This window comes from Acanthopagrus latus, chromosome 3 (genome assembly GCF_904848185.1).
Source record: "Acanthopagrus latus isolate v.2019 chromosome 3, fAcaLat1.1, whole genome shotgun sequence".
NCBI lineage: Eukaryota > Metazoa > Chordata > Actinopteri > Spariformes > Sparidae > Acanthopagrus > Acanthopagrus latus.
Genome location: NC_051041.1, coordinates 15,952,618 through 15,975,215, shown reverse-complemented (window position 1 = coordinate 15,975,215; position 22,598 = coordinate 15,952,618). Strand labels below are relative to the sequence as shown.

Below are 22,598 nucleotides of genomic sequence, written 5' to 3'. Positions count from 1 at the left end.
CACAGGTGAAGATGGATAGATTTTTCCTTTATTTTAATCATTTCAGTGGCCTTTAAGCATAAGGAAAAAGCAGAATTTGTGTTAAATGATTAGTCTGCTTACTACCTTACTACTCTTGGATTTACAGAAATCCAATGTCCTGGAGGTTCCCAGGAATCTTGTTGAGTCTGTGTCTTACTGCGACTGAACTTTTAAACTGTAAATGTAAGTTTCAGACACCAATGTGCGCCGTTCCCTAAATCACCTGGTTTCGTGGGTTTTGGTCCCTCACATTACGGCAATATTGTCGTTATAACTGTTGGTACTCACCCTGATATCTGCTTACAAAGTGGTGAAAACGCAATGCTGTACACTATCCACAGAGCGATGATCGCCGCCGGGCCTTGAGGCAGGTATATGCAGCCATGTTTAGAGGCTCAGTAAGTGTTGTCTATAGGCATGTAAATGCATTTATTTTTTTCATTTCAGATTAATTTAAGGGAAGGAATAGGCAAAGTACGCTAGGAGGCGTGGAGAGCACAGATCAGGTTATGTTACCCTTCATAATTAACAGATAGCATCCACACCGGAGATGTATTTATAATAGACTATTAATTTAGTTTGAGGAAAGCAAGAAAAGAATTGGTTGAAAGTTCCACCTCTTTTCACAGTTTGTCTCTAACAAAAATATTGCATGATCCGTATAAACGTGTACGATACTTAACTAAAAGAGACTTCATTAGTCATACTGACACCTAGTTACATCGACTGGTCAATGTAGCGGATTTTGCGCACAGCTCGTAACTTTTCTCTACGTTCATGGAATTTCCGAGTTTGCCCTGAACGCAGAACCGAGTGTCAAAAAGCAGTTTCAACTGACGTAACACACCCTATAAATCCCTTTGCGGCACGCAACGAGTGTCTTTTCGGGCGTTTGTCTGTTCTGAGGTAGACGGGACGGAGAACACTCACTGCGGGTAACTATACATTTTATGGATTTACCGGAATCCCAACCCACATGACACAGAGCCGTAAATTCGACCACAGTGGACGTAAATATATCATTTATTAGCCATTTGAATCGTGACTTGCTCACATTTTTGGATCCCACGTTGCCCTCATCAAGCATGGAACCTAGCTGCTAACTAGCTTAATGCTAAAATGGCTACCGGATTCACTTGTGTCTATTGTAAATTACTAAGCAGCTAACCAAGTTAACAACGGTATTTGAAGGCCTCGAGGAGAGAGAAGGAATATCGTAACAGAGACAACAGGATGATGACTGCCGGCTCGGGGACGAGGCTCACGCCAGGAAATTTAAGCAAAACGCAGCGGGAAAATAAGAGTTAGGGTCAACAGCACCCAAACCCACTACACAAACCAACCTTTATGTTGGGCGGACTAGCTCCAGCTCCAGATCCAGACACTTTGCATGGCCGCTTACACCGTAAAACTGAGTCATGTTAACGAAATGTGTTTCAGACACTTTAGTAGTTCTGACGAGTCAAAAGTCCTCGAGTCGCAACCAGCAGCGCGGGAAGAGTAGGCCTCATCGTCAGTCGAAACATCAGTTCTGATGTTCTGACAACGTTTGGTCCCGTCTGTTAGCACTTCTAGGCAATTTAGTGAGAATTGATTTTGAAACTGTCGCAGGAAATATTCTTAAATGACAGGTAAATTTCAATACCTACTCAACAGCGAATCGGCACGCACCCGCTACAGCGCCCACAGGCCCACCTCCAGACGCCCCCCTTGCCCCCGTAGGCGCGTCAGAGCTGCAGTGGAATATTTCACCTCTCAGCATCTGAAACTTTCGCACAGAGGGGAGGTGATGCATTGAATTGGCGCAGCAACCCAACACTCAAAGAGCAGTGTGAATGGGGTTTGTGTGTGGAGGACACGTTGCTGTTAGTCTCTTACACCACAGGGCCACCCTGCTGATTGAGTGGGACTGTCCTGCGCAGTGTGCTCATCCCATGACAGCGGTGGCTAGAGAACATCAGGTTTTGCTTTCACCTCTGCACTGTTGGTTGCTGAATGGTGACAATGAGGCCTGGCACATACACCCCTTTTTGTATGCTGGTTTAGAGAAATCACAAAATACCCTGAAAATGTACAGCACCCAACTGGGTTACAAGAGAAAAATAAAACAAAACTTTTCATCATGATAATGATCCCCCTCTTTTTTTCAGGATTTCCCCTTATTGCTGACTGTAATGGAGAGAAACTGTCCTATGGTGTGTGCAGCAGCTCTGAGACATGAGGTCAGTATTGGGTGTTATGTGTAATCCTTTGAAGAAACAACCCTTTGGTCCTAGCATTGCTTCAGTGTAACTGGCAATAGCTTTTCGTCCCTGTTCAGCCAAAAAATGTCATCATTGTGCCAAGACTCTGGTGTTCTGTTGTCATCAGTACCATCTTTAGTTTTCACCTGCTGTCTCATTTCCCATACATCACCTCATGTCCTTCTGATGAGACCCTGGACATATTTCTGTCAAGTAGGCATTCTCCATGTTTGCCTGTTCTATTTAGATGTGGGTTATTTATGTTTTTTTGTGTTGTCACACATGCTTAACCAATCACATGTGACAGTGCTGCCAACTACCTGAAATTTCCTGGGATTAGCAGTTTGTATCACCAACTGATCAGAGCCCAGGTCCACAGTACATTTCATGTGGAAGAGGCTACAGTCCATGCTGTCTTTGTTTGTTGGCCCAGTGTGAGCTCAGGTCCTGTCAGGTGGGCTATAGAGTTCATACAGTGCCCAGAGCAACTATTCTCTTGCAACCCACTGCTGTAAAAAATGCAGCAGTGTTACTTATGAGAACTGACAGCTCTTAACTTTGGCAAGTTAATGTTTAATGACAGTGCTTTAAAACTATCCTGTCTGTGGCAGGTGCCGGAGAGGATTTCAGGCCAGCTGGGTGAGTTCTATTACAGAATGTATTCACTGGTGGTAAAGTGTTATGATGATTGGCGAAATATGTTCAACTGCTCTGAAGTGTGAGTGACAGCTGCCTCTCTGAACTTGATGCTGCGCCACTAACTGAAGATGCTGACGCTTCTGGAAATGCGTTCTCATCTTTTATTCTCCCCCCTGTAGGTTTCCTTACTGTCCTGACCTTCAGCACTGATCCAACATGATGTAAGTATCCCCCCCCCACCCAACCTACATTGGGAAAACACAAGATTGATGCTGTAAATTGACAGAGGCGGTACTGGGAGGAAAACGAACATGTTGCGCTTAAGATCTGTAGGATGTGCAAGACAGTGGGTGCAGTATTTCTACATGTGCTGTGCTAGCCTGGTGGCCTGCCACGTTTTACGCAAAATAGATTTCCACCGGGCAACAACTTTTCCAGGGGAAATGGACCCTGCTGTGGATTACAGTAGTAATCAATGATGGCACTGTGTGGTATCTGCAGCCAGTTGCTCATCAACTGGTTTGTTCAAAAGTCAGTGCTAGACAAACTCAACATTGGCACCGTTGGTCTCCAATGCTGCCTGTGCCTGGAGTCCTGGTATATTTGTTGAAACACATGCCTCATAGGAAGACCATGTTAATTGTCTATCTGTCATTTAACCTGGATTATTCTTTGTTAGTGTTGACTGAGGGTGCACTGGTCAAAGTCTTTTGTTTTTGTTTCAGTAGGAATAAGATTAAACTGGGAATATGCCAGGTATTGTATTGGGGTGCTTTTTGTCTAAAATAAGTGCACCTTAGACTGTGGAACTCATTGGGGCCATTTATGTTTACAGGATAATGCCTCGTTTCGTTTTCGTTTCTCAAAGTGGTAACAGAACTAAATGCATACAATGAGAAATGCCTGTTTGTGTAACTAAATTAAAAAAAAAAAAAATATTAGAAGGTAGTGGGTTTCACTGTGGCTTTTTATGCTTCTGGTCCTCTGTGGACAGATTTTCACTCTCCTGTGGTCTTCTCCAGGTTTCTGCTGTAGCAGAGGTTGGCATCCTTATCACAAGCTCCAGCAACATAGGTAAGTGGAAAAAGTAGTGAGAAGTGCCCAGGGCTATCCTTAATCTGTTATAATCTTTTTAACGCTTGTAAACTTGAGTGGCGATAAGCAGGTCGTCTTTTTACAATGCCAGTATCTTTTCAGAGACTGGATAGTCTCAATGACAGCACTGTGTGGTATCTGCAGCCAGTTGTTTGTCATCTGGTTTGTTCAAAAGTCAGTGCTAGACAAACTCAACATTGGCACCGTTGGTCTCCAATGCTGCCTGTGCCTGGAGTCCTGGTATATTTGTTGAAACACTCCTCTTGGCATCAGTCTATAAGGGTCAGGCCATGGGACTGACAGTTTTTATTTTATTTTTTTGTCACACAGCTACTGACTATGAGCAGCTTGTAAAGATCAAGTTGCAATAGTTGCACAAACTAGAACATGAAGCTGGTGTCTTGGGCAGTTTTTTGTTGGGTCACTATTCGTGGCTCACTTGTAAACTGCTTGTGGCCATGGTTCACCACCTTTTTTTTTTTTTAAATTTTTTTAAATGTTGATTTCTCCTTCAGGTTTCCTCCTTAGCAGAGATGGCCTCCTTATCTCCAACTCCAGCAGAGATTTAATGATGGTAAGTGAATTTAAAGTAGTTGACGGTAGTTGGTGTTGAGGCCTATCCCGACAGACCTTTTAACTGTAGGGTCATGTCGTTGGAAATGCCTCAGACAGTATATCTGTAGTTTCGCTTTACCCACATGTTCACTGCTATGAGCCTTGTGGGATATAACTGCAGAACACATGAGCAGTGCAGTGTTTGTACTGACAGTTGTAGCAGTAACATCTGTCACCATATGGAGGTCAGTGTTTGATAAATGTAAGAAATTGCCTTTTTTTTTTTTTTTTTAATTCAATCCAAATTTCTTTTGTAGGATAACTAATGTTGTAAAAGATCAATTTTATTTAACATGCAGATCAATGATGGAGAAGATGCAATGTGTCTACAGTATAAAGTCTGAAGCTTATTAACAGTTCCAGTCTGACAACACCTTTTTTTTTTTTTTCTTAAATCTTTTAAACTGTTTTTACACTTGATTAAAAATAAGTTGTTTTTTTGTTTTTTTTTTTTTTGTTTTTTCCTCGTTAGTCAATAGGTGGAAGAAAACATGAATTGGAAAGATGCTTTTGCAAAGATCAAGTGGGAAAATTTGATTTTGATCAATGGAGATGATTGAATGAGTAGGGATTTAACTAAACTATTTCATTATTTTCAGAATCCTGAGCTATCCTGGAGAAACAAAAGGAGTGTCTACAGCCTTTCATTGTAAGTAATGTCTGTTCGACTGAAGTGGTGTGGGGGTTTGGTCATATACCAAGGCTTCCAGGATTCTCCATTCCTGACTTGCTGTGGAATTGACCAGAAAACAAAAACTATCCCAGTGGGCTTCTGCAGCAACCTGCTGAGAAGATCTGCTGGGAACATGACCTGTTTCTCATTTTCTTTGTTTCTATGTGAGACAGATTGGTAGATAGAACTAACCTTTAATGTAACAGCTGATGTCCTGTTCCTCTTTTTCAGAAGTGGCAGATGGATGGCAGCCCTTAGTGACGGCTCAGAGCACAGCTGTCAGCACTTGGGTCTGCAGTCACACTCTGGATTAAAATGCATCACACTGCTACTTTTTACAAAACTTGTTGAAAGTGACTTAATTGTCTGTATACCTGTCTTTGTCATATGCTGTGTTCACTGTGGCAGCACATTTCCTTGTAAATGGACAATAAATCTATCTGAATCAGATGTCTTCTCTTCCTACAGTGTGCTCAAATGATCAGTAACTTTTTAAATCACTTGTCATGAAAATTAAGTTTCCCCTTAATGGCATGTTGAACAGAATTGGGCTTGTTTGTACAGATTCCTGCCGCAGCATTGTCTAAAAGGGTTTAAGGGGGAATTGCGGCAGTTCAGTGTTTCTTCTACCTGCTTTTGCTGCCCTCAGTAAGCTGCTGTAAAACTAGCATTTATTCTTTCCAAGCCTGGCTTGACTTTAGGTCCTGTGTCCCTGCTTCTTAACTCAAGTCATGTTAATAGATCTTTGGACAGGATGGATGTAGAACAAGTTGGTATTACTCAGGGAGTATTGTCAGCATTTTAGTGGAAAGACTTGTACATATGGGAATCACTCACTGAAACAAAAGCTAAAACATTTCAGCTCCTTTATTTGATGTACCCTTAAGATTATGGCATGTCCAAGACTAACAGCAGCTGCATATTTCCTCCACTAGAGGCCACTAGTAACAAGAGCAAAGGCACAGGTCTCTTCGTGCCCTTTAATGGAAATGTCTTTTCTGAGTGAACAAAACAATGTCCCCCTAATGTTTAAGTCAGCATTTTGAATCTGAGATGTGAATACTTGGGTCCATGCATGTTCCTGTGGAGCCCAACAGGTGTGTGTGTGTGTGTGTGTGTGTGTGTGTGTGTGTGTGTGTGTGTGTGTGTGTGTGTGTGTGTGTGTGTGTGTGTGTGTGTGTGTGTCCATTCTAGCACCCACCTCTCAGTCTGTACATCCCAGCAAATTGATCTCACCCATTTAAGCACATCACTCAGACTCAGCGTGTGTAATTGATCTATGTCTTTCATCTGTGTGGTTGGTTTGTGTTTGTGTATTTGGTGCCTTGTTATCCTTTTGCAGTTTTCCCCAGTTGTTTGTCAGTCGTCTTTATTTCCTGCCTGTTTGGGGCTTGGCTTTGGTTTCTGTGCATTATGTTGTACACGAGTGATTGATCCTCAGAAACTGTGGATCTGGGTATTGGCGATATGAGCATTCCTTTAAAGGTTTTTACAATTTAAAATTCTAGGAATAGGATTATGGTGTCTAAACATAAAAAGGTAGGTGAAAGTTCACAGAGGGGAGCAATGCAGTCTTATCAGATTCATAACAGCTCTATTCCAAGCCTTCAGCAGCAACAGATGGCTGTGTGGGTTACACGACACCATGTGTGTGTGTCATGTGAGCTGCACTACAAAGGAACCTGATTGGAAAGTAGGAAGTAAACATTTTGGATCATGGCTATACATATAATCAAATCGGTCATGGGCACTTTTTCGAACATAGTTTTGGCGTGTGTTCAGTCACATTGCTCTGGAATGAATGGGACAACACTGTCATTTCAACATGTTCGGCATGTGTTAGTGCTGCTATCCCAATAATACCATCCATAACTATAGTAACTATGAAAGTATGTGGGAACATTTTGGTCAAAACATTACCCTCAAATATAATCTTTAATAAAACACCCAAAACCAAAAATCATTTCAAGTGGGGACCATAGGACACAATTTTATCAAGTGGGCCTGGCTTGGTCATGGTCCAAGTAGTGTCACTTTAGGGTCATTGGTGTGAAAATGTTAGGGAACTACTGCCACTGAAGAAGAAAAAGAAGTACTTGCATCTGCATATAAATCTTTAACTTTCCCCATAGTCACATACCTATAGTCATTCGGTCAGCTGCTGTTTCTGTGGTTGTGAGTGAACTGTCAAGCTCACCTCTAAGCTCCTGCATGTGAAGACTTTCGTGCTTTTTCTATCATGCAATGGTAGGGGAAGCAAGTAATAAAGAAGGGGTGCCCCCAGGTTGGGCACAAGAGATACACAGAATCCTGGAAAGGTTTAGCCTCTGAGAATAATCTGTTCCTATGTGGACTATGTGATACAGTCAAATACTCCAGAACAGCTCGACACTGTTATCGTTTTCAGTGCTTGTCACTATTATATCTTTAGAAGTAAACACATAGATATGATAACTTTAAAATGAAGCATACACACATATCTTGTGTTACCAGTCTGGGATGATTTCCAGGATCCAGTCAATACAAGCACTTGGCAGTAAACCTGATTGTGATTGTTATAATTTCCATATTCAAGGAACTGGCCTGGCTTTTTTCTTTTTGCATAACAATTAACAATGAGTGGAAAAGAAAAAAGAACAACTAAAGGCTTATGGAGGAAGTGTCCTGGATGTCTATGTGTCCCTAATAGAGTCTACACCATCCTAACAGTTGGTCAGGTGTATCTCAGAGTTGCAAAATACAGCACACTGAATGGTACATGAGCATATGTTCAGATCCACTACCTTCAAGTTAACATGCCCACCATGAACCATACTGTCTCCAGGTCAACTCATCATCATCCGTCATCTCATTGCAATTTCGGTCATCTTTCTGCTGTCAAATCTCTAAAAAGCATGGCTGCATACATATCAATGACACATTTTTATAAATGTGTGTGTTGTAGACCTACTGAAAACTATATAATAGTTAATTCTATATTTTCTGTGTTTTGTATATGTATGTATGTATGTATATACATATTTCCAGCCCCACACTGAGGGACTGAGGCATCTCAGCATCACGATGTAATAACGACACGCCTCAGTGATTAATTAAATACACCAACTTGTCCCTGTCTGCCTCTGTCTCCATGTTTTTACTACAAATGTACAGACTCTGTCCACCTTCAACTTCCTGTACTCACATCTGCTGAGCACGCTCTATATTCTCCCAGCCACGCGGTGTCCACGCGTCGCTTTCGAGCGCTGATTGGCTAGAGCTGACACAAACAAAGATTTTCTACCAATGGGAGCCGTGTGCACGCGCTGAGCCATGCTGTTCACTCTGACTGCTCATGCCGAGGACAGGCTCCTCGTATAAAACCAGAGGGGCTCCCTTTGTTTACAGCATACACAGGTGGAGGATCGAACTTTTGACAGCGGCTCATCGCCCGTCCAGACGTTTAACACGTCCAAGCTCACTTCTTTTCTAATTTGTTGGATATACTAAAGAAGCAACATGGTGGCTATGGCGAAGAGAGTGAAAACCTTCCAAATAATCTTTTCGGATCCCTGTAAGACCTTTTACTGCGGCGGGGACAAGGTGTCAGGCCGAGTAGAGGTGGAGGTGAATGAGGTGATGCGTGTGTCCGCAGTGAAGGTTCGGGCTCTGGGCTGCGCTAAGGTGGAGTACGCCAAAGGCAAGCAGCGGTGCCGACAGGAGGCCGAGTACCTCCGATATGAAGAGGTGCTGCGGCTGGACGAGCAGCCCACAGGTACGGACCTTTACTTCCTTTTCACTCTATGCTGCCATAGAGCAACACAGCCAACTCTGTTAACACCTCAGCACGACTGTGGTACATTTCTCAGTGTAGCCTCAGTGAATTGGCAGTCAGTAATAACACTGGGTTTGGTGTTCAGACTTAACGAAGGACAGTTTGAGTGGTTTACTGAGTATCATGTTGGAGATGGACTAGCAGGAGCTGCCCTTTCACCTTGTTTCAGTCCGGACCATCTCTCTGCTTGTGTTCACATGATTAGTCAGACAGTCATAAATGTTGTCTTGACAAGACACACGGGTCTGACTTAGTACAGCTAGCTATGATCGCTTCAGTTGTGAATTCATAAGTGGAACTTAACTCTATTTAACTTTCTCTTTTCAGACGCTGATGGGTCAGTCGTCTTGAGGCCTGGCAACAAATACCAGTACACATTTGGATTTGAGCTGCCCCAGCATGGGTAAGGCACATCTTCTGTGGATGTATAGTTTGTAATTGCTGGAATGTTTCTGGTTTTAATTCTCCTCACATGTTCTCACAGGCAGCTTGTGTCAACATATAAGGGGAAGTTTGGCTATGTCCACTACTATGTGAAGGCCCTGATGGAGAGACCCCAACAGCCCATCCTCGAGTGCAAGAAATCCTTCGAGGTGGAGGAGCCCCTGGATGTCAACACTCCAGATCTGCTGGTGAGTTTACTAACACTGAACCACAAGAGGACTGATAACATGGGCATTTTTCAGCTTCTCTGCCCAACTGGATTATGATGTGTTGATTCTTACCATTCTCTGTTTCCACAGACGCCCACTGGTGGCATGAAGGAGAAGAAAGTCACATGCATGTTCATTCCTGATGGCCAGGTTTCACTGAATGCAAAAATTGACCGCCGTGGATTCTGTGAGGGTGAAGACATCTGCATCAACGCAAAGTTTGAAAATACCTGTTCGCGCATTGTGGTGCCCAAGGCTGCCATCATCGCCAAACACACCTACCAAGCTAACGGCCGTACCAAGGTCTTCCGTCAGAAGCTGTCCTCAGTGCGAGGAAACCACATCATCTCAGGCATGTGTGATGCCTGGCAGGGAAAAACCATCAGGGTTCCAAAGATCAAACCGTCTATGCTGGGCTGCAACATCATCCGTGTGGAGTATGCTCTGATGGTAAGCCTTAAATATTGTAGTCAAAGTGTCACAGATTTGTGGTTGTTTTAAGGATTGGGTGTTAATGGTATGTGCATGTTCTCCCACCAGATTTACATCCACATTCCTGGAAGTGAGAAGCTTATCCTGGAGCTGCCTCTGGTTATCGGGACTGCTGGTCTGGGCAGCCGTAGCAACAGCGTGAGCAGCCAGGAGGGTTCGGTTAGCAACGCCTCCCAGAGCTGGGTGTCCCTGAGGATGCCTTCTGAGCCTCCCAGCTACTGCGACGTCACCCGTGACTGTCGCCTGGACCAGCCCCTCACGCCGCTCCTGGACGACTTTGATGGCGACGACAGCCCCATCTTCATGAATGTCCCAGCCTTCACATTCCCACCACCTCCGGCATACAATGAGGTAGGTTTCAGTCTGCAAAAGCGAAACATTCTGTCAAACAATTATGATATTAACTTTGCTAGCAGGCTAATGAACAAACTATACTTTTTTCAGGCTGATGAGGAGTACAATGGCAACGCTCGCATGCTGCCAGTCTGCTGAAGGCCAGCCAGGATTTTAGAACTGTGGTCCAGCTTTCAGGGACCATGCATCTAAGGCCCTTGAAAAAGAGCAGAAGGTCCAATCTCCAGACAAGATGAGTTGGTTGGAGAAGTAAAAGCCAGGACTGTGGAGATGGACAGAAAGATCCTTGCCTGTTCAGTCCCCATGCTTCATCACCTATGCTGATCCTGAGTCTTCCTCCTGGTACTCTTCAGGTCGTGGGCTGGAGGTTGGGCCACGGAGCCTGTGGTGTGCTACATGTCTGAATAAGCTGTCCCTTTCAGAGACCCCAACTGTCCAGGGTCTCACTGTCCATTTACAGCCACTTTATGACTTTGTTATTGGGGCCAAGCGTTGTTTGAGTCAGCCCCCAGCCTGCTGTCACATCTTTGCCTTGTAGGGGTATGTTCTTCCCTCGTGATGCTTTGTCATTCCAGTTAAATCCTGTGTGTTAAGGGATCTTACTAGAGGAACCATCCTTTTTTATCTAGTCCAGTCAGGTTGTGTTGTCAGGAATATTGTTGCCTTTGAGAATTACAGCATGTAAAATAATTTTCCTGTGATGCTGATACAGCCTCATGCAACGTCCATATTTTCTTATGTACCAGTGTTTGAAATTTGTGGTTTATTCCTTTATGTTATTGCACTTTTTGACTGATGCATTTTGCTCTGTTACTCCCTACGAGAGTTTCTTTTTGTTATTCTTTGTTTGAACAATGTTTGTGAGAGTGAATTTCCTGTAAGTAATACACTCTGAAGTTGCGATAACTTCACATTTGATTCCCAAATCACCGTTTAGTGATCGGCTGTCATTTTGCGACACATCATGTGCCAAATATGATCCATACAACATAAACACTCCAGTCTCAAGAGAAGCACCTTAATGTGAGGATAATCATTGTGTCTGATGTGCAGTTGTCCCAGACAACATTTCACTGAGAGGTCTCCACTGTGGAGTTTTCATTACTGCTGTTCTTTCAGGGCACAAAGAAAATCACTGTTAAAGACTGATTTGTTAGAAAAATGTTTGCAATGCATCCTTGATACTAAGAACAAGTATTTTTGTATGAAACCCCATGGGTTACTTTTTTATTAAAGCAATGTTGAAAATATCCAGTGTGTCTGCTTTTACTCTGGTTTCATCTTAGCCATTAAGTTCTCAGCTCAAATTACAACAAAATATTTCACATTTCCCTCTTGTGGTATGTAGCCATGAAGATACTTTATTTTAATATATGCGTCTGAGATTTCTGCCTCCCATGTCAATATGCTGGGAAGAAAGGAATTTGATTAAAGTAAAGAGACAAGCCGTATGATATACCAGTACCTATCTACTCCATAGACACTTTTCATTGCATCCATTTCTGCAGTGGAAAGCAGTTCCAGTAAAAATTGTCTAACATTTGTATTTGCAGTGCTTTTAGAAGAAAAAAATAAATTAGGACCTTCTGCAGTTCACTTAGCCTCCTCTGTGTTCAGGCTGGTTTCATTTCCATTAGTGAATGGGTTGCAGCTGATTGAGATGTTCATGAGAATAAGCTGTCCTTCAGGATCTATGTGATCTTGAATACAAAGGACTTTTCATGCGTTGGAATGCAGCAGCCTCTACATAATTCAGAATATCTCAGGTCGTGGAGCAAATGAGTAAAATTTAAAATGTCAATGCATTAACCATAAAAAAATGTCTCTAGAGACAAGAGCATCACATTTTCCCACACCCTGACCTAGCAAGCATCCTTCTCCATAACCCTCACCCAGTCACACCATAAACGGGGGTGTTCCACACTAACTGTGTCTTTTAAGTCAAGAAAACAACATTGTTTTTAAATGAATGGGGGGCTTTCCATCTACAGACTGACTGAAAATCCATCTAGTTGTCCTGCTGTGGAATGTGAAGCCAGAGGCCTGTGCAGGATTGTTTGCTCCTTCGAAGTATGTTCTCTGCCTCACACTGCTGACGTCTGGTAACCGCTGAGAGCAACAGATAAGGAAAATGTTTATCTTTGAGTCACTCTGCGACAGGGCTGTAACACCAGGCCGGTCTCTTCACTGTAGGAGGCTGGAGCTCTGCTTCACAGCCCAGCAATGGCCAGGTGGAAAGTCACTCATGGTCTTCAGAGACCATGGAGTTTATTAAGCGCAGTCCTGTTCCCCAGAGGACGAACACAGGAAAAAAAGACACAGTGGTAACACTTTATAATAACCATCATTGATAATGGTGAATGTATAGTTAATGAAAATGTAGTAAATAGTTATTTCACTGTTGGCCCATGAAATGCTTTATAAACCAAGAGGGTTAAAAACTTCACCTGCAACACAATGGTCATAATCAGTGTCAGTGACGTGCTGAGCTGCCGTGTAGAGGGAGAACAAACTTTAGGCATGTCTGTTGTTAATGTCCACCAGCAGCACGATGTCCTATTTCTGCAAGTGTTATGACCATTTCAAGAGGATACATACTGTACTGCATATACTGTATACATACTGAACTGTATATACAGTAAATATACTGTCAACATACTCTACTGCATATACTGTATACATACTGTGCTGTGTATACTGCATGCTGTACTAGGGGAGGGGGAGGGTGCAGTCACATTTAGCCTGAGTGTCAACAAATGGAAACACCCAGTCTTTGCCTGAGATGTGGACGGAAATACTGTACATATGTCCACTGTCCATCTGCTTTCCAAGAAAGACTCACATAGAAGAGAAGAGAAACTGATCCCCTTCATCTAGTTGCTGTATTGTAGCCGACTGGACTTGTTTCAGTTTCTTGAAGACGTCTCATTTAAGTGGACAACAGAGTCTTGACCTGAGGAGTTGGCCCTCCTGTGTTAGATCTACCATGACCTGGATGACAGAGAACCTTCATCAACGTGATCCCCTTCAGTTTTCCATCGCCCGTGATGACTTTGTTACTTGTGCAAAACAATATTACATAACTGACACGACATGACATGTTTATTATTAGCCAAGGCAGTGATGTTTTCACCTGTGACACTCTGTCTGTTGGTTTGTCAGCAGGACTGACAGATTTCCTTCAAATGTTGCAGGAAGATGGGTCTCTGCCCAGAATCAACTTCTGGTGTCAGTCCGGGATAAAGAAAAACAGTTTGCAGACTTTTTGCTTATTTCACAGAAATGAAAAAAAAAAAAAAAACAATAATAAAGCCCCCCTGGTGTTTTTGCATATAGGTATCATAGGCTGGCTGTGGTCTGCATGTTGAAGTGTCCTTAAGCAAGGTACTGAACCACCACAACTGTTAGTGTATGAATTACTGTGCGTCACTTTGGACAAAATTATCTGATAAATGACAGATATGTATATTTATACTGCTGACGCTGCAAACATGTCCCCACCACTTCTTGAAATGACAGATTTTGTCTACATCACTTTTTAAGGACCTTTTTTCACTCTAAAGTCAGGCTAAGAAGCTGTTATTATTCATTAAATAATAGATGTGATCAGTTTATATTTTATATTAATATCTAAATGTTATAGTTAGAGAAACAGTTAGCTGCCTGTAGAGCAGCCTCAGGTTTGTAAACGTGTTACATTATTCTGTTTATTTGATCAGATTTGTGGTTATGCATTTGAGTATACTGCATGGTCAAAGTTATTATATTTCATTATCAGTGTTTTAATATGTTTTAGATATCCTGAGGTGTCCTTTTGATGTTGTAATCGTGTGTTTTAACCATTTACAATCCCCCCCCATTCCAGTGCCTAAAGATCACGTCTGTTGAGACGTTTCAGGATTGTTTGCTTCATTCTGTAAAACAGCAATGGCCAGTTGGATCTCCAGCACCTCACCGTACTGGCTTAGCTGCGGTCGATCCAAAAAAAGCACTGAGGGTGTGTTGGCAAGGATATAAACTCCTGTCACCACCAGTACATCACTCTACAGGAGGGATGATGAAGATGAAACATATACCTTCATTCAGAGAGATCTGGGCAACACATTTTAGGGGCTGTCATCAAACCCATCAGGGACGTCTGTGACCCGTGAAGAAGCATCTGTGTCCAATGTGTTTCTACACTTGAGGAGACCCAGTTATGATGTGTATCTATTACATCTAGTCTTCAGCCCACATTCCATCCATTCACATACGATCCCTGCCGACCTGTTTACACTGCCTGCAGTGAACTTCTGTTCGCTTCACAGTAAAAACCTGAAAATTACAACGAATAACATCCAGTAAAAGCCACGTAAGAGTCATGTTTCAATGTCACCTCCCTGTTTTTACAGGCACACACTCCCACTCTGTGGATCGCCCACATGTGTGGTTCATCTCTCTCTCTCTCCCCTCCAGCCCATCTCTTCACTATACTGTCACTATATTGGTCATAGGTCAGCATATATAATTTGTGTCAAGTTGAAACACGGCAGAGATACACCTTGTATTCCTCTATGACTAATGGCTTTGTATTGTTCTGAGCTCTTTAAATAAACCTGCGGCTCTCAATGTGAAAATGTGTGTGTGTGGGTAACAACATCATAACCAAACTGTCATGTAAGCATTGCGCATGCCTCCTGTTGTTCTCAGACATGGCTAGTGATTGGCTGAGGCAGCGGAGCACTCGTTTCCTGTTTGGCTGAAGCTGTTGTTCACGAGGGTTAGCAATGGAGAACTGCATGTTCTCACACACACACTCACACACACACGCGTGTCCTCTGAGCTGGTTTCCTGTGCAGGCGTCTATTTCCTCATCCTCCCTGTTTGTTCCTTCTGTGGGGGCTGTGATTCACCACAGGAAGTTAACTTGCTTATACAGCAAGTCGGGTCATGTTCCGAAACTTAGCTCTGTTACCTAGCATGCTTCTGATACAAACATATGAAAGTACAGTCATGTCTTTAATAACCCAGGTATAGCTACTAAAGCTAGACTAACACTTATTGTCATTACTGTACATAACAGCTTCTATCTGTATCACAAAGCCCTGATTTTATAATGTGTACTTTTAATACTGAAACTCACTATGCTATTTAATGAGATCAACAGATTTTGAAACCCTTCAGTGTCACTAGCCATATTTGCCACGTTAAAGTTAGATTTCTCATTACGACCTTTACAACTATCAGAACTATCAGAACTACAGATTCATTGCAGCGTGCTAAAAAATAGGCCCTGCCGAGAAATGGCCCACATTTCTCTAACTTCATCTTCCTGCTGCTGACAGAGGTTGTCTGTCCAAACTTAGCTAACCCTTATGACATCAAGATCATGTGATAAATCAGCAGACTGAGGAGCACTCGCTGTGCTTTTAAAACTCTTCAGTCTGAAGTAGGAGTGCTTCTGATTTTGAGATGAAATAGCTCTATCGATCTGTTAAGAAGTAGTCTATTTTGTGTCTCTGCTTGATGATTAACAGAGTGTGACTACAAGGTCAAGGAAAAATCAAGGTATCGTAATGAAGGGAACACATAATATTTGATCAGATGTATAAGTATATATGTCACTGGATTTGAGGAAATTAGCTTGGCACGCAGCATAAATGAAAGATTAGAATTTTAGAATGAACATCCCTGAAGAATGATGCATCTGCAACTCCAAATCTCAGCACTCAGCGCTCAAAATATTTTGGCACATTTTGTCACCATCTGTGCCATTTCATATTTCTCATGTCCCAAACTCTGCATTTCACTTAAATGTTACCATAGGCGCTCAAAAAATATCTCAGTTGGGTTCTGCAAGAGCCCCCTGGCCACCAGGGGAACCCCAATCAAGAATATTATTTATTTATTTATTGACACATTAAATGAATTAAACAAGTGACATAGATGAATGAACGAATGAATGAATAAGTCAATTCATTTGTGTCAAATAATTGCACAGGTGACTCTGTAGTGGTGGGAGGGGGGCCCCAAATCAAATTCTGCTTAGGGCCCCCAAAAGGCTTGGGCCGGCACTGGTGTCCTGAGAGACAGAGAAGGAAGTGGTAAAGTAGGACATGTCACAATAAAGAAGCTGATGGCAGTTGAGCTTGATTATGAAAATAGCTCATGACTTTATGATGCGGGATATTGAGAGCCTAGAGGTGCACATTCATTCATGGGAAACAAGTTTCAGTTTGTTGCTAATGCCATCACATCATCATCACTGCGCAGAAGTTTCACAATTTTCCCTCCTTTTCTTTCACTCTGCTCAATAACAAACTCCCCTCTTCATGACTCACCATGAGCAGAGCACTGATTGGCTGAAGTGTCCTGCCACGCGTTCTGTGATTGGCTGCAGTCCCTGTTCATGCGTTGGCCATGCAGACCAGGAATGTCAGAAACCCCAGGAGGAAGTCTGCTTTCTTTTATGGTGCTGCTGTTGCAGTGAGGGACTTTCTCTGCTGCTGAGTCGAAGGTCACTATTCCTTTATCATGGAGGAATGTTGGGTAAATGAAAGAGCATGGTGATGACCTGCTCTTTATGGAAGAAAACATTATTTAAGCAAAAGGAGGTCATCTGCATGTCCTATCTGTGTATGCTACACATTTGATGAGTATACCTTCACAAAGCTGTCTCCTCTGTTTCTTTGCATAATCACAGTAAATGACAAAGGCGCAGAATGTCTCAGGCGGTCCACCTTAAGTGGACTTCATGTAGTTTTGGAGAAGAAATCCAAACTCAGAATTTTAATGAGGTAATAATACAAACTTTTTCCATAAGCGAATAAACAGAGGAAAGCCAGTCAGGCTTAGAACTGTTGAACTGTTCCTTTAAAGCAACATTATGCAGACATTCATTTGATTTGGTGCCCCCCCCCCAGTTTCAGAGTGCAACACCGCTGTGGTAAATACAAATTCCAAGTGTGTAACAGTTTGTCAGACGTAATGTTGGTGTAACTACATACAGAACTCATGATTTCATAACAATGTGATGTTTACCCTTCACACAGGATCTCTCCACAGACAGCGTCACCAGATCATATAGCAGTGAGCAGTGACACATTTCATTTAATGAGGGCCCCCAGTTTGTAGTGGTGTACACATCCTGGAGCCTCAGGGCCCTGAGTTGGTGCTGCAGCTAGCTGTAGCTGTAGCTTTCGCAGCTCAGACGTGTTGACATTTAAAAATTATGCCACAGAACAAAGTTAACGTGAGCCACAGTTCTTTTCTCTGGAAGCGTTATAGTGAGGGACTTCTGATTCGAAACAGTAAGAACTCAACTTTTCTTCCTGTGAAACACAGTGACAGCATCACTGTGACTGTGCTGAACCCTGTACTTATCTCCGGCCCGAGGGCAACATCAACACACTGGAGGACGCACAGAGCATGCTCACACTGAAACACCGCCCGCCGGCCTCCACCTCGATCAACAAGTCAGAGACTAGGGTGTGGAATGTCTGGCTGCACCTTCAGCAAACTAACTGCAAAACAAGTTTCACAGGCGCACCTCCACCTGACCTCTGCCTCCCAGCTCCTCCCTCCCTCCAACCAACCACCAGATTGTTTATTAGCAAAGACAGGCATTGGATTTATGTAAGCCCTTGTTCCCAGTTGGGGAAATGGAAGCATTCTGCACTCATCTCAGCCAAGGACACTTAAACATGATGGCGCCACCAACAGGCACTGTCCTCACCCTGCACTGTCCATATGCAGCACTGTCCTCATCCTGCACTGTCCATATGCAGCACTGTCCTCATCCTGCACTGTCCATATGCAGCACTGTCCTCATCCTGCACTGTCCACATGCTGAACTGTCCCCATCCTGTACTGTCCTCATGCTGCACTGTCCTCACCCTGTACTGTCCTCATGCTGCACTGTCCTCACCCTGTACTGTCCTCATGCTGCACTGTCCTCACCCTGTACTGTCCACATGCTGCACTGTCCACATCCTGTACTGTCCCCATCCTGTACTGTCCACATGCAGCACTGTCCTCACCCTGCAATGTCCACATGCAGCACTGTCCTCATCCTGCACTGTCCACATGCTGAACTGTCCCCATCCTGCAGGTGAATTTCCGTATGTGTAAACTCATTCATACAAAGCTTCTAGTTTGTAAAAAAGCAAATGAAAGGCAGTGGCACAGGTCAGCAGCACACAGCACTGTGTCATTTCAGTTCAGGGATGTTTTGTTTCTTGGAATGTTTTTGAAAATTCATACTGCAGTTACATCATAACAACTGTTGGCTCAGGTCTGAGTCTGGAGCTTCTTTGTTGCCACGCTGCTGTGAGCTTGTCCTTGAGGGTAAACAGTCAACAGTGAAAGGACGCGAAGTACTACACGTTGCACACGTTCAACATAGCGTAGACCCGCCCACTGTCACCTATTGTACCACTGTAACATAACCCTCCTCAGACATGCTGCCTTACTGCCTCACTTTTCAGCTCACATGCCTGCCTTTGTGTTGAATAAGGAAGAAATGCTGCAAGAAAGTCAAAGAAAAACAAGCAGGATGATCATGCAGAACTAGATTTCAAGTCATGTACCTGGGGCTGTCCTTGAAACTGTATGCAGGTCTTAATCTATGTACACTGTGTGTAGTTTGGAGATAGAAACAACTTGTTACTTAGTGTGGCATTTTAAAAAAATCACATTTTTGTCTTACTCAGAGTCAGATGAAACGTGTGTGTTAAGAGGAACAGCATGTCACACAGAAGATAAAATAACTAGCTTAGGATGGTAATAAATGGGAGCAACTTCTAATCTTCACCAAGAATGTGTCTCCCCACGTCTGTTAGCTCATCGGTGGGTTGGCCTGATTACACAAAAACTACTGAAAAGCTTTCCATGAAGCGCGGATGGAGGATGGATCTCATCCCATTAACTTTACTTCGTCGTAGTGTCACAGGTTGATTATGTTCAGACAAGAGAACTACTTGTTTAGGTTTAGGGGTAAAACATCATGGTGTGGGTTAAAATCCCTTTTCACTATTTTGACTATTTAGACTCCTCACTTCCTCCTTCACAGCTGTAATAATTACTACAGCCACTACAGGCTGCTGCCTATCAACATACACAAATATGGGCTGCTTTAATTTTTGACCTTTAACTGCATCTTTCTGATGAGGACCGGCTCATCTGAATTAAGAATGACTCTAATATTTATACAGAAATAGCCGTAATCTCTCTGATGGTTTTGTTTGCTTATGCAGGTGATTTAGAGAAGAAAATTCCTTTTTGTATGCTTAAGATTTGAAAAATATTATGCCTGTTAGGCTCTTCACTGAAATCGACTTCACTTGTATGGTTCTATGATTTTATAGGCAACAACAGACAGCACTTTTAAGGCGGTGTGTATACCATGTTTGTAAGTTGATTTGTTATTGGTTACATTAACAATGAGCTGTTTCAAGGTCAGTTATTATCAGGCAAACTTTTGGGTTTTAGTCATGTTTGTCCAATCAGCCAAGTAGCAGCTCTACAGTCGTGTCCTCACAGCGGGGGTGTCAGATTTGAGCTCTGATATAAATCTGAACAATTCCCTGCAGACTCTGGGTGGAACTGTTACTAGCTTGTCATCTGTTTAGAAAAAAAAAACAATCTCATCCTGTTGTAGGATTGAAGGCAAACATGAGGGTTTGTGCATCTGTGATGACGTGTGTGTGTGTGTGTGTGTTACGGACTGTGTTGTGCTGTGCAGACAGGAGGTGTGCTGCTCATTATCGGCAGTTAGAGTCGATATGGAGACCACCTGATGGAGGAGAAAGACTTTACATTGACATCCTTTGAGTTTTGTGGCGCCTGCTGATCCTCCTGTGCCCGCGCTAGAACCTGACTGCTCTCAGCATCTCATTCCCAGAATCTAATTGCAGCACAGTAGTGCAGTGATCAGCGCTGTTCAGCTCACAGCATGAAGGCTGGGGCCCGCTGCTCAAACACATGGTACAGTACTACTTTACTGTACAGTTCTGCATTACTGTATTCTGATAATTACACAGTACAGTATTAATGTACTGTAATCAGCAGTGGGATTAAAAAAAAATTTTCAATATCAAGTCTGATAATGTTCTGGGTGGGTAATCAGACAAACCCGTAGCATACAGTTTATACTGTACATAATGCATATGTAAGGAGATCTATAATTGTGCTTGGACTTTTGAAAACTGAGTACATTTTATATCATATACTATAATACTTTTACTCAAGTAATATTCAGATGGGTGACTTTCACAAAAGTAATGACTGCATTATTACGCATGAAAAAAATTAATCAGAGTGAACTGCACCTTACATATATTGTTGTGTTGTAAATCCACCCGAGAAGAACGAACAGGGGATCTTATAAGTGAACACAAGAGATCACAGTTACAATGTTTATAGCAGTTGTTTCCATACGTGGCTGATTTCTCTACGCTGATATTAAAATCAAAGTAACTCATCTTATTTGCACGTTCAGTTTGGTTAGTCGTGGTTTCTTCTGAGGTTTCAGCGTCACGTTATGTTCTGCCTGAGAAAGCGGGTGAGTCACACCAAGATGGAAACTCAGGAAAGTACAAGAACTCCAACACAGAGCTCTCCCTCCATCTGACCCCTGGAATACAACAATTCACCGCTTACTCCCGCCACCTAGTGGTTGCTGTAGGACGGCCCTCACACTTCGAAGGGAAGTTGGTCATCAACCCTTGTTACTGAGCTCCAGAATGTCCTGGAATGATTAATTTTGAACACCTTAAAAACAAGTCCTGTGTCACACTTATTATTATCATTATTATATCATAGTACTGAGACTGAATATCACTGTAATCACAACAGGCCTTATATATGTGTGTATGCACATATTTATGAGCATATGTGTGTATATGTATGTCTGTGTATGTGTATATATCTTTATGTATATGTATATGCATAAATATTTACACGCTATATTTTTCTTTCTTTTCTCCCTATCTTGCTCTCTCTACTTACCTCTCTCCACCACTCAGAAGCCATAATCCAGGCCGCACACAGTTGATACACAAACACACTTTATTCACATACTATATACTCCATCTAATCTCTATAACCATTCCTTCTGGACACTTCCTTATGTTTCATTGTTTGTCATTGTCTGTATTTTCTGACCATCGTTGACCGTTTGGTCTTCCCCATCGTTCTTTAATGTTGTTCATTGTGCACTGGTTTGTTTTGCTAACTGCAATCAAAGATTTCCAGTGATTTTGAAGTATTGCCATAGATTCGGGGACTGACAGGAGACAAAGACAGGTCTACATCTATGCAGCAGAGGTGATAACATATGAACAGAGGAGGACTGAGTCATTGCGACTTGGAGTCAACTCGAGTCAGTGTTTTGATGACCTGAAACTTTACAGAAAATAAATGACTTGAGACTGGACTTGGACTTGAATTGTCTGCTTGAAACTTGGACCAACCGACTTGAGTCACATGTCTGAGGTAAAGCATCAAAAGAGTGGATCCTACATTTCTCACGTTGCAACCAACAGCCTCTATGATTAGAGCCCGCTGGCTTGGAAGTGGCCACTTATTTCAAACCCAGCTTTCTTTCAGACTCTATCCCAGATAAGTGATGACATCATCAGGGTTGACAGAGCTCCTTCAAAGCCACCCAATACATTTCTCTCCATTTTCACAGGCTCCTCAGCCTGTTGCTTAAAATGAGAGGTGCCACTTCAATTACAATAACATTTTCAGGTTCAGTAGTGCAACTCCACCGAATGTGAATAAGCAATAGTTTATTTTTTTGTGAAGATGAAGGGACTACAACTTTCATTTTGTTCCACAGCTGTGTTGTAGGAAGACAATGACATTAACCTTGAATGTTGCATCATCCAATCCTTCAGGCATTAAGGCTCTAATGTTGCAATTGCGTTCAAACTCTTAGTTATTTTGGAGGCTGTAGTCTCTGGTCAACTGGAATCTTATGCAGAGAGATGTGTTTGAATAAGAGTGGAGAAGTAGAC

The 22,598-nt window shown here is 42.7% G+C and overlaps 2 protein-coding genes, 1 long non-coding RNA gene and 3 other non-coding genes across 6 annotated transcripts in view; 5 read left to right on the top strand and 1 right to left on the bottom strand.

The window, feature by feature from the left end:
• The window catches only part of si:dkey-222b8.1 (uncharacterized protein LOC560317 homolog), a 35,559-nt gene extending 34,779 nt beyond the window's left edge, over nt 1-780 (bottom strand). The window contains exon 1 of the mRNA XM_037093730.1: nt 310-780. The gene's annotated coding sequence lies outside the window, so the exon portion shown is untranslated. The remainder of the gene's footprint in view (nt 1-309) is intronic.
• A 100-nt stretch (nt 781-880) lies between these two features.
• On the top strand, nt 881-5,736 carry LOC119017212. Its single transcript, XR_005074363.1, has 8 exons — nt 881-956; nt 2,172-2,243; nt 2,876-2,903; nt 3,083-3,124; nt 3,926-3,977; nt 4,514-4,572; nt 5,213-5,262; nt 5,518-5,736. It is a non-coding gene; the product is annotated as an uncharacterized LOC119017212 (long non-coding RNA).
• LOC119017473 lies at nt 3,384-3,520 on the top strand. The gene has a single exon (XR_005074437.1). It is a non-coding gene; the product is annotated as a small nucleolar RNA SNORA8 (small nucleolar RNA).
• LOC119017472 lies at nt 4,122-4,258 on the top strand. The gene has a single exon (XR_005074436.1). It is a non-coding gene; the product is annotated as a small nucleolar RNA SNORA8 (small nucleolar RNA).
• Nucleotides 4,607-4,741, top strand: LOC119017479. The gene has a single exon (XR_005074443.1). It is a non-coding gene; the product is annotated as a small nucleolar RNA SNORA18 (small nucleolar RNA).
• A 2,900-nt stretch (nt 5,737-8,636) lies between the features above and the next one.
• Nucleotides 8,637-11,849, top strand: txnipa (thioredoxin interacting protein a). Its single transcript, XM_037093393.1, has 6 exons — nt 8,637-9,040; nt 9,428-9,503; nt 9,585-9,732; nt 9,844-10,203; nt 10,294-10,596; nt 10,690-11,849. The coding sequence occupies exons 1-6, from the start codon at nt 8,785-8,787 to the stop codon at nt 10,735-10,737; spliced, it is 1,191 nt and encodes a 396-aa protein (XP_036949288.1). The 5' UTR covers nt 8,637-8,784; the 3' UTR covers nt 10,738-11,849.
• The last annotated feature ends 10,749 nt before the right edge of the window (nt 11,850-22,598 follow it).